This window comes from Taudactylus pleione, unplaced genomic scaffold (genome assembly GCF_031769625.1).
Source record: "Taudactylus pleione unplaced genomic scaffold, aTauple2 ptg000154l, whole genome shotgun sequence".
NCBI classification, from domain to species: Eukaryota; Metazoa; Chordata; class Amphibia; order Anura; family Myobatrachidae; genus Taudactylus; species Taudactylus pleione.
The window spans coordinates 4,537,396-4,549,631 of NW_028284556.1; the positions used below are offsets into that span (position 1 = coordinate 4,537,396).

General features: G+C 42.2%; 1 protein-coding gene across 2 annotated transcripts in view; it reads right to left on the minus strand.

Annotated features, from left to right (window-relative positions):
- Positions 1-642: 642 nt before the first annotated feature.
- LOC148521862 (protein Mis18-alpha-like) overlaps positions 643-12,236 on the minus strand; it is a 67,679-nt gene continuing 56,085 nt past the window's right edge. For both annotated transcript variants that reach the window (XM_088474359.1, XM_088474358.1), the window contains one exon: positions 643-1,181. In XM_088474359.1, the coding sequence (XP_088330485.1) occupies positions 1,113-1,181 (69 nt within the window). In that variant the 3' untranslated portion in view covers positions 643-1,112. The remainder of the gene's footprint in view (positions 1,182-12,236) is intronic.

Consider the following 12,236-nt stretch of genomic DNA (forward strand, 5'->3'; position numbering starts at 1 on the left):
CTGAGAATTATTGGCTGAGGCTGTCACATGTAATAGCCTCCATTGTACAGGTGCCAGAGAGTTAGATTAAGGAGAGGCACAGCTCTGGGGTGCCACCCATAGGGGCCGCAGTGTGGCCGCTGCCGGGACACTGGAGCAGTCAAGACTGGTGGGCTCTGTACTTTGCACTGAGGCTGCTGCCATGGCTGAGGGCAGGGGGGGGAGAAACACGGACTGGGAGCTCCTCTCTCTCCGACAGGTCAGTCTTCAGTATGTGTCTGGGGCAATTAATACAGGTTTTTTTCCCTGTGGGAGCCAATGTATGTATGTGTTTTTTTTTCCCTGTGGGAGCCAATGTGTAATTTTGGCGGGACAGTCCACACGCTTCTTGCTACATTTTTACAAACCACGCCCCTTTTCGGGCATGTGCAAATGTCCCTGCTCGGTAGATTAAACAAGACTTTCAACTTTTATAGTAGATCAGAGTCCAAAAGTCTGGCCACCACTGCCTTAATCTTTAAAAAACTTTATAATTTCTCAATTTCAAAAATTTAGGCAAAAATATTCCAGAAGTTCGATTAATAATTGTGGTTTGGTTGTCAACAAACCTTAGCAAACACAAAATACTACATAACTTTATGTAAAAATATCATTGGTCTAATCTTATTTAAAAATATTTTATTTAGCATTAAGTGGTCCATAAAAGAAATCTCTGACTAATAACTGATATTACATTTTTCACATTGTTATTTTTTTTTAAATTGTAACACACGCTACTTTGGGTATAATTTTACATTGGAATTATAAAATTGTTAAGCAATACAAATTGTAAAAAATATTTTCTGAGAACTTTTTAAAAAATTGTATTAACCAAACGGATTAACAAAGACAAGAGTAAGCATAGAAAAAACCAGGTTACAATCTCACATGACATTTACCAGTTATACACCAACATAACAAACCACAATAACAATTGCCAATAGAAACAGTGCGTGATAGTTGTTTAATTATCTCGCCTAGTCCTGAAACAATTCCAACCCCACAGACCTCTTCAGTTATTCTTGTTTAATAGTCACTATAGGAGAGGGAGAATTACAATTTACAAGAACAGTTGTAATCGCAGGGAAGACACCTCAGGAATCAGAGTCCTCGTCTTCTAGGTTTGAAATCTTCTTCTGTAGTCGACTTAAAATTATTCTGCTCTAAAGTGAAAAAAACAAAGAAAAAAAAGTAAGAATTTGATGTTTCCATGTGCCATTGAAAATCAAGCAGCATTCACTAATACCTTTTTGCCTCCCTTCACTTATATACAGGCAGCAAGTAGAGGAGAAAATACCCCTGCTATCCTAAGACATGCTGTACGGCGTCACAGAAGGAATCAGTAATTGGAGGGAGAAGTAAATTACAGTGTTGAAGCTGGATAATTGGCTGAGACAAGATCAGCTTAAAATTAGATAGATACGACGCCATCTTGCGAATGGCCGCAAGACACCATCTTGAAAATGAGATCTGCAAGACGCCATTTTGCGAATGGCCGCCCAGCGCCATTTTAGCTAAACTCACACTTCAGTACATATGGCGATGCTATTATTAGCATCATGCGATCGCATATTTTACCATACTCCATACACACATTAATACACACAGTTGCGCTGTTAACATGTCGCACATTAGCGAATGCATAATACCCCGCATGCGAACGCTGTTTATTAGCTTCATGCGTACGCATCTGCTCCTAGTTAACTAGCGTCTTTTCCCAAACCCCTAATACTTACACAATGCACACTCACATAAAAGGTTCCATAGCTTTAAAGTGTAAGATTCAAGTTTTATTCATTTATTACAAATGCTGTGAAATAAAGGCTATTTGGTATCTAAGGTTTAATACAGGATAAGTAAGCAGTGTTTGGTGTTATAATGATCTGCACTTTCTCAACAGCTTCCCGGTATCATCGGTGTGAAGATCGCAACATGCATTCTCAACTTATGGACCGTAGAAAGTTAAAGCACCAAAATGTACTTTGTAAAATTAACAGCTTAGGTTTGCATGAGGCGGGAAAACGGAGACAAAAGGCTGTCGGTGGCTGGTCTGTGTCCATTTGAATCAATCTGTTAAATGTCCTGTAACAGAAGCACAGTGATGGGGAACCAATGGGATCGCAACAAACCTCTCTATTGTATAGTCTATTCCTGTAAGGGTATAAATGTGTGTTCTGACCCCCAGTCTTCATGCTGATATTGTTGATGGAGGTTTCTTGTTGATGCCGGAATCTGGTCCCAGAGCGCGTGCGTATGTATAACTGTATCTTGGGTCTGTATAATTTCTTTGCGCTAAATTGTACTTAGATCACAGCGTGTAACTATCTGTACTTTGCTTGAATAATACTTTGTGCTTTGGAAACACATGTTCAAGGTCTGAAGGCATTTATTTACTGTATGACTGCGTACGCAAATAGCGTCAATTTTAGAAAGGTATAGGCAGGAGCGTATAGAGGTTTAAAGTCAGAATCCTTAGTTGGGGGCTCGTTGAATGAGGTCACTTACCTATTCACATGATACTGGCCACATGCAGTTTACCTGCAACCACTCGATGCTGAGAAATCGCTACCCGTTATCGTGTGAGTCAGGGTACGCTGACTAGAATCCAGGGACAAGAAAGGAAAAAGTTTGTTTTCCTTTGTTGATAGAATTTCATGCTAAAAAGGGTGCCGCAGTATTGCGTATGCGGCTGAGTCGCATTTTTGCATGCGCAGTAGAGACGCACTTTTGCGTACGCAGCTAAGGGTAAGTCATACGGTTGTGTAGTAGTCGCATTATTGTGTATGAGACTAGTCGCACAATAGCGTATACGTATTTCCGGTTGTGTTGCCACGTGTTTAAACAAAGCAGTTGAGTTTACATTATCAATTATTGCCAATAACTGGGTTAATGTGTATTTTTCTGCGCAGGAAAAAAAAAGTGTGTAACTGTGAGTATTTATTTAGGGTGTAACACGGGACCTAAATGTTAAGGGTATCATAGGACCCTTAAGTGCTAGTCGTAACGAACGGCCTAGTGACTCGGTAGCAGCTTACCGTTTACTTTACACAAGGCAGGTGTATGGGTTGTTATTTTTGTTAGGGTTCGGATCCCAGTGTGATTATAGGATTCAGTAATCAATGTGTGTGATCTGTTAGGCTTATTTGAACACTATAATTGAACCGCATAGTTTTGGTTAGACTATGATTGTGATCTGGTGAGAGGGTGGATGAAAACAACTGGAAAACAAAGGGTACTTTGCTGCCCCCTAGCAGTTGAAACGTAGTCAAAAAGGGATTTCTGCGTGGGAGCAGTCTTTTTCTCCCATAGGTGAGTGGAGGCGTCTAGAGGTCCTCCATAGGGTTCGCGGATACACCCTTTTTCAAAGGCGTCCGCAGGTAAGTGAAAGTATCTTGACTGTCTTTCACCAGTTTAAAGTTTTATTGAAAAACGTAGGAGTTGTCCCAAGATGGGAGCCATGCAAACAATAGAGATGTTAGACAATGATGTGCTGCTAATGGAAGCGCCGCTTGGATTGGCCCGTCGTATTATGCATACTAAGTACAGTGCTTATGCAATAAGGTATTGTGACGTATGGTTTAAGATAACGATGAAGAGTGTTAGCCCGTTTCCCAGAATTGGTAGTTTTAAAAAAGATGTATTGAATAATGTCCGTGATCACATCAGCCTGATGCGTTCGAGTGAAAAAGGTAAAACATAACGAATGTTTAAAGTTGTGGCAGCATGAAGGGGATGAGTGGCTTAAAAATGTGCAAGTGACGCAAACTAGCGTTGCGAACGCATTGCCAGAAAGTACAATGCGTGCGAGCCGCAAAACAGCGCGCACGTGTGGCAATGTAGCGTTGCAGAAGGTACTGCCAGTAGTTCACGCGCACCACCACCTTATGTGGATGGGGGTGCAGGTACAGTTATTGAAAAAACCCATAAAAATGTAACAAGCAATTTGTACCCTCTCTTAAGTAACCATAAAGGAAAATGTTTATGATGTGGATAATGAGCCTATTGTCATGTCTGCCATTTCCCATGCTGTACACGTTAGATGCTGCACCATGACAAGCACAAGTGATGCCACCATCTCCATCAGTAACACCACGGGAAGTGTTATCATCCTCTGCACCCGTAGAGGAAGTTGTTAATACTATACGTTGCAGCAACAGACTAAACCCCCAGCCAGGTACTAAGGTCAAAGGTAGCAGTGCGGCCAGTCTGCATCCCATCCGGGCAATAACTGTTCCGAATGGGAATGTGGATGCGAACGGAGTAGTGCCCACAAGGGAAGTAGTAATGCACTGTCCTTAGACAAGAGCAGAGCTAAATTCCATCATAAATGATTTCCCCGATCCCAAAAAGGATTTAGCCAAATGTCAAAGATTTTTGAGAAATTTGGGTAGTTCTCACGAGCCAACAAATAAAGATTGGCGAGTGGTGTTAAGGGCCTGTCTACCACGCAATATCGGCGTGACAAAATTTATCACGGATTGTGTATTGGATGGTGACGTTCCCTTAACAGACCAAGGTAACATTTCCCGCATTGTAACTCAATTGGGTATATATTTTCCAGTAGTAGTTAACTGGAACAAAATCTTCACCATAAAACAAAAAGAGAGTTAATCTGCAGAAGATGATTGCGACCAGGCTCTGCAGGCTATCACCCAGTACACTGGATTAGAAGATATTAAAGATAACACTCACCACAGGGGAATGATTGTCACTGTACTCATAGATGGTCTCAAAGAGAACCTAAAGACCAGGGTTCAGACCTCACAGCCTGGCTGGAGGGGAGTAACAATAGATACCCTCATAGAATCCGCCATAGAACACGACAAAAACCATCTCTAAAAAGAGAGAGACCCAGAGCGAGAAACTAATGGCTGTCGGTATTCAAGCTCTAGAAGGAATTACGGTAACATCACAGCCAGACGACACACCTGTACCCACACACACCTGCACAGTTACACGTCCTCACCAATCCCACACCACTGCAAACACAGCCCTACCCCACTTATCACACACAGCCACAAGTCCCATACTACCCACAAACTCCATATCTCCCACAATATCCTTTCCCTCAATATCCTTACCCATACCCACCACCTTTCACTCCTGGTCAACCCACACAACAATCCTTTTCTTCATCCAATCCACGAAAGTGTTTTAATTGCAACCAGCCAGGACATCTAAGTAAGAGCTGTACGGCAAAGAGGGTAGGACCCCCTAACCAGGGACTACCTGGATATCCCCATAAAGGATATACACAGAGACCAGCAAATATCCAACAGGCACCAGCTCAAATTGTGACCGTTAATGCTTTATTGGAGAGTGGGAGCCAACGATAGGGGTTAGGTCATACCTGTAGTCTACAGATAGTCCGGTTAACGGGAGGTACTAGGGAAGAGCCAGTCATGATTGTTGATGTAGCTGGTACTAAATATCCTTTTCTTGTAGACACAGGGGCGACCAGGTCAGTGATAAAATCTCCTGTTAATTTACAGGTAACCAACGAGACAGTACCAGCCATGGGCGTAACAGGTAAAGTGCAACATTATCCTTTAACAAAATCCAGAGAGGTTACTATTGGGCCGTTGCATACCAGGCATTCTTTCCTCCTGGCAGCAGCAGCTCCTACTAACCTACTGGGAAGGGACTTGTTATGTAAGATGGGATGTGTCATATATTGTACCCCTGATGGTGTATTTTTAGATATCCCAGAGATAGTTGCGCACGAGGTGAGGGATATGTTGGAAACTCCCCAAAGGATAATGTATCACTCTACAAGTTTAAATGAAAATTCATCTCGGGTAGATCAAATGCTATCCCAAATTCCAGATTCACTTTGGACCAAGGATGGACAGGACACTGGATTAATGGCAAAAGTAAGCCCCGTAATGGTAAATTTAAAAGGCGGTAGGCAAGCTCCAAAAATTCCCCAGTACCCACTAAAACAGGAGGTAGAATTAGGGGTTTATCCAATAATTGAGCGATTATTACAACAGGGAATTTTAGTTCATACAGCTAGTGTAGCCAACAGTCCCATCTTTCCGGTGAAGAAGTGTGGTGGGAGGGGTTATAGGCTGGTACAAGACCTTATAGGTGTTAATAAGGTAGTAGAGAGCCAATTTCCCGTAGTGCCAAATCCAGCTGTCATTCTTATGCAGATCCCACCCAATTCACTGTCATTGACCTCTGTTCTGCTTTCTTCTCTGTGCCTCTTCATCCTGTCAGTACCTATTCGCTTTCACATACAGGGATGTACAATACACATGGACACGATTACCCCAAGGTTTCATAGACAGCCCCAGTATCTTCTCCCAGGCCCTGCATGACTGTTTACAATCTTTTCAACCTGCCAATGGGTCTGTTCTAATTCAATATGTGTACGATTTATTGCTATGTTCTGATTCATTTATGTCATGTTTAAATGATACTAAACTTTTGTTGCTTCACCTCTCGCACACAGGACACAAGGTTGCTAAGGACAAACTACAGCCATGCCAATCCAGAGTAAAATATTTGGGACACTGCCTAACTCAGGGGTTATGACATCTCACAAATGACAGAATCCAGGCCATACAGAACATGACACTGCCGCAGAACCAACAGCAAATTAGTACCTTCTTGGGAATGTGTGGATACTGTAGAATGTGGATCCCAGGTTTTTCTATTTTGGCCTTGCCTTTGCAGGACTTAGTCTCTTCCTCAAAGCCCGATTGTGTCATACACAGAGGAATCAGAGCAGGCTTTCCTTAATCTTAAGGCTAGTCTGACAAAAGCACCTGCATTGGTAATACCTGATTATGAAAAACCTTTTGATTTGTATTGTACGGAAGCCGATGGTTGTGCTGCAGGTGTCCTCACACAAAAACATGGTGATGCCAGTAGGCCCGTAGCATACTACAGTGCCCAATTGGACACTGTGCAAGATCACTCCCAACGTGTTTAAGAAGTGTGGCAGCAACGGCTCTATTATTGAGTAAAAGTGAGGACATAGTATTGGGCCATGATATGATTGTCTATACTCCCCACGCTGTATCTGCTCTGCTGAACTCTGCCCAAACCAGACATGTTTCTTCAGTTAGGTTTACCAAATGGGAACTAGCTCTAATTGCACCTGCAAACATCACTGTTAAACGATGTAATACGCTGAATCCAGCAACGTATTTACCATATGTACAGCATAATGTACAAAGGGTGGAAGGAGACGAGTTGCTGGCGGGAAGTGAGTTCAGCGGATATAATGATACACACAATTGTATGGAATATCTGAATCAGACCTTTACTGCTAGACCTGACATACATGACACACCTTTAGAGAATGTGGATGTGACATTTACACGGACGGGAGTTGTCATAGACAACTAAACACAGGTAAATTATGTACAAGTTATGCTGTTGTAAATGACACAGACATCATAGAAGCTGAACCCCATGGTCCTCCTCACTCAGCCCAGGTGGCAGAGTTAGTAGCACTAAAAAGAGCGTGTGAACTGGCAGCAGGTAAATCTGCTAACATTTAAACTGACTCTAGGTATGCGTTCGGAGTGGTACACTATTTTGGAGCTCTATGGCGTCTGAGAAATTTTATGACAGCAGCAGGCACACCAGTTGCACATTCCAGACATATAAAACAATTACTAAAAGCAATCCAACTGCCCAAAACAGTGGCAGTAATTAAGTGTCAAGCCCATACATGTGAGGATGATCCGGTGTCACTGGGCAACAACAGAGCAAATGAAGTTGCGAAATGGGCAGCAGGGTTAAAAATGTTTTTACCAACGGAACAAATTATGTCTTTCCAAACAATTGATATGCTCAAATTAATTGAGTTGCAAAATTTGTGTTCAATCCAGGAAAAGTCAGTCTGGAAGTCCAAGGGATGTGGACAGGAGTCCACCGGGCTCTGGAGGGACGGACAAGGTAAGCCAGTAGCCCCCAAAGCATATTACCCCAGCCTGGCTGAGGCAGCACACGGTCTGACTCATCTGGAAAAGCAAGGTATGTGCAAATTGGTGAGAGCATACTGGTGTGCACCGGGTTTTTCTTCACAAGCAGAAAAGAGAGCAATATCCTGTCTGACCTGCTTGAGGAAGAACATAGGGAAAGCGATCCCTACCGAGCCATCCCACATTCCACCAACTGACGGACCTTTCCAGGTAATACAAATTGATTTAATCCAATTACCACCCTGCAGGAATCTCAAGTATGTATTAGTGTGCACTGACATGTTTTCCAATTGGGTTGAGGCCTACCCAGCGGCCACTAATACTGCTGCGTTTACTGCCAAGAAAATAGTACAGGAGTTTGTATGCAGATACGGTATCCCTAAAATTATTGTGTGTGACAGGGGTACTCATTTCACAAGTGATGTTTTTCAAAATATGTGAAAACTGACGGGCATTAATAGTCGACTTCATACCCCTTACCGACCGCAGGCCAGCGCCAAGGTAGAGAGGATGAACAGGACTATTAAAAATAAGCTAAGTAAAATCATGACAGAGACTGGACTAGGATGGCCAGAAGCATTACCGTTGGTCCTACATAGTATAAGGACCACTCCTAGACCCCCTCTAAATCTGCCCCCCTTTGAAACACTGTTTGGTAGACAACCTAATTTGATTATAAATCCACAGGAAGATTTGAAGGGTAACAACGAGGTAACTGTAAGGTATCATATATCAATGAGTAAACAGTTAAAACAGCGACAGCAGAAACTGAAATTGTTGTCCCATGATATGCCTGAAACTAACTGTCATGATGTTGAACCTGGAGAATATGTTATGATCAGAAATTTCTTGCGTTCAGGTTGTTTGACCGATTGGTGGGAAGGCTCGTACCAGGTGTTACTGACAAGTACCACATCTTTGAAGCTGGCTGAGAGATACCTGGGTCCATTCCACTCACTGCAAAAAGGTCAACCAACCGGTGGAGAAACAAGGCGGAGTCAAGGCTGATAACGTGGACCTGTCGATCGCAAGCTGGTTCCGGGAGGATTAAAAGGCTGTAGTGAAATACCTGAACTAAAAGAAATTTGCAGGTCTTTGTTGTGACAATGGACTGGCCTGCTGTGTTCATTTTCATATTCTCTTACAGAGTTTTCACCATACTGGTTGGTTCGGGAATGTGCAGTTTCTGTGACGGGGGACCGACAGAGGAGATGGTAGCTGATGGCAGTGCTGATGGAGTGGAGTCAGCAGGAGGAGTGCTATGCTAATCAGGGGAGTGTCTGACCAATCTTAGTACTGTAATTGTTAAAGAGAGCTGCCCTTCCGGATACTCGGGGACGGTGTGGAGGTTTATCGTCTGAAGATTCCTGTATTTGTGAGCTTTGTGGGTCCCTAGTTGATGAGAACTTTATCCAACGGTGCCAGCCTAAATATAACCCGTACTGGGGTGGGTATCCTTTAGAGGATTATTATAGCATGGTAGGCAAAGTATTAAACCAGACTGATTGTTGGGTGTGCTCACACGTGCCACAGGATCAGCATAATGTAGGGTTGGTGCCATTTCCGCTGAATATTACGGAAATTTTAGAATTGCAAAAAGGGAAAACATTGAATGGAAAATTCCTCTCATCCAAACCACCTCATTTCAAACTATCAATTCCAAGTAGATAGATCACTTTTGTGTTTGAACATAACCAACCCCAATAAACCAGGGAGTTGGGAAGTGACGGGGAATAATCAGACGATGACCTTCTCACTGAAACTGATAATGAGTCTATGAATCATGATCTGTTACACTCAATTAGATCTAATGGGAGACATTTTAGGTATCGGTATACATTGAGTTCCACCAAATAAATTATTGGTAAGGTACCAGATGGATATTGTGCTAAGATAATACAACCAGAAACTTGCATGTACCAGATGGAAGAGCCTGAGATAGGATTATTTGCAAGGGAAATGTGTTTAATGATAATGATGCATACTATTCCTTATGTTCTCCCCGACAATGTATATTTTATATGTGGAAGAAAAGTGTATCAGTGGCTCTCCCCGAGTTCCGAAGGTTTGTGTTACCTGGGAAGAGTAGTCCCAGAGGTTATGACCCTCACACATGTTGAAATGCTTGGTATTCATAAAAACACACCATCACCATATCTTCACACGCAGTATGAACACAGAGGCAAAAGAAATATGATGATACCTGGTGACGTACATAAAGCCACTCAGTTAATTAGTGAGACAACTGGCTTTCAAGTTTTAGTAGCACTGGATCCCACCAGGATCGCTCGGGGTACATTAAATTTTAGATATATTCAGGATCTTGCTAAATTGATAGATAATATCACCAAGATGTATGATGACACCTTCAGGTATACAGGTAGGGAATTGCAAGCGTACAAGAAAGAACTGGTGCAACACAGACTAGTGTTAAATTATTTAATCGCTGTCACTGGAGGGTACTGCGTAACTTTGGCCACCCAATTTGGAGTGAAGTGTTGCACCTATGTCATCAATTATACCAGCGACCCCAAGGAGGTGATAGACCGAAAGATGTATGAAATTCTGCAGCTAAAATGGGATTTTCGGAAGACCCATAATGCTTCAGTGGCTGAAGTGGAGGAGAAGGTAGAGGAGTGGGTTTCATGGTTGAACCCAGCAAAATGGTTCTCAGGCCTAGGGAAGTGGGTCCAGGAAATGATCGCAAGCATAGGTAAACTCCTGATCCGCATACTGGTTGTCATCATAGTAATTGGCATATGTGTCCGGTGTGTTCCTACTGTGGTAAAGTGTGGAAAATGTAAAGAGAAGGTAAAACAAAAGAACGAAATTATGATGGTGGTCAGTAATAACAATATGAATACTGAGGTGAATAAAGAACTGCATTACAACCCTGAACTAGGAAATACCATCATATAATGTATTATATTTAGACGTGCATAGCATGTATTATCAAAATGTTATTTTAAAAACACCTCAAATAATGTAAGTCCCTATTCCCCCTCAAGACTGCCTTTATAGGATTGATGCATCCCCACATCATTCCCATGATCTTCCAAGATCCGCGGTGTGCGTATAATGGTAGTTTTATGTCCCCTCCCAGAGACACATTATTGATGGATTAAGAATTACCTTGTGCCAACCCATAAGACCATTAATATATATATAAATGTAAGCCTAAATTAAATTTTAAAATCAGAGTGTGATAGCATGTTGTTCGCTATCAAAGGGTGGACTGTCGAAGCTGGATAATTGGCTGAGACAAGATCAGCTTAAAATTAGACCGAAACGATGCCATCTTGCGAATGGCCGCAAGACACCATCTTGAAAATGAGATCTGCAAGACGCCATTTTGCGGATGGCAGCCCAGCGCCATTTTAGCTAAACTCACACTTCAGTACATATGGCGATGCTATTATTAGCATCATGCTATCGCATATTTTACCATACCCCATACACACATTAATACACACAGTTGCACTCTTAACATGTCGCACATTAGCGAATGCATAAATACCCTGCATGCAAATGCTGTTTATTAGCTTCATGCGTACGCATCTGCCCCTAGTTAACTAGCGTCTTTTCCCAAACCCCTAATACTTACACAATGCACACTCACATAAAAGGTTCCATAGCTTTAAAGTGTAAGATTCAAGTTTTATTCATTTATTACAAATGCTGTGAAATAAAGGCTATTTGGTATCTAAGGTTTAATACATGATAAGTAAGCAGTGTTTGGTGTGATACTGATCTGCACTCTCTCAACAGCTTCCCGGTATCATCGGTGTGAAGATCGCAACATGCATTCTCAACTTATGGACTGTAGGAAGTTAAAGCACCAAAATGTACTTTGTAAAATTAACAGCTTAGGTTTGCATGAGGCGGGAAAACGGAGACAAAAGGCTGTCGGTGGCTGGTCTGTGTCCATTTGAATCAACCTGTTAAATGTCCTATAACAGAAGCAACGTGATGGGGAACCAATGGGATCGCAACGAACCTCTCTATTGTATAGTCTATTCCTGTAAGGGTATAAATATGTATGTTCTGACCCCCAGTCTTCATGCTGATGCTGTTGATGGATATTTCTTGTTGATGCCGGAATCTGGTCCCAGAGCGCGTGCGTATGTATAACTATATCTTGGGTCTGTATAATTTCTTTGCGCTAAATTGTACTTAGATCACAGAGTGGAACTATCTGTACTTTGCTTGAATAATACTGTGCGCTTTGGAAACACATGTTCAAGGTCTGAAGGCATTTATTTACTGTATGACTGCGTA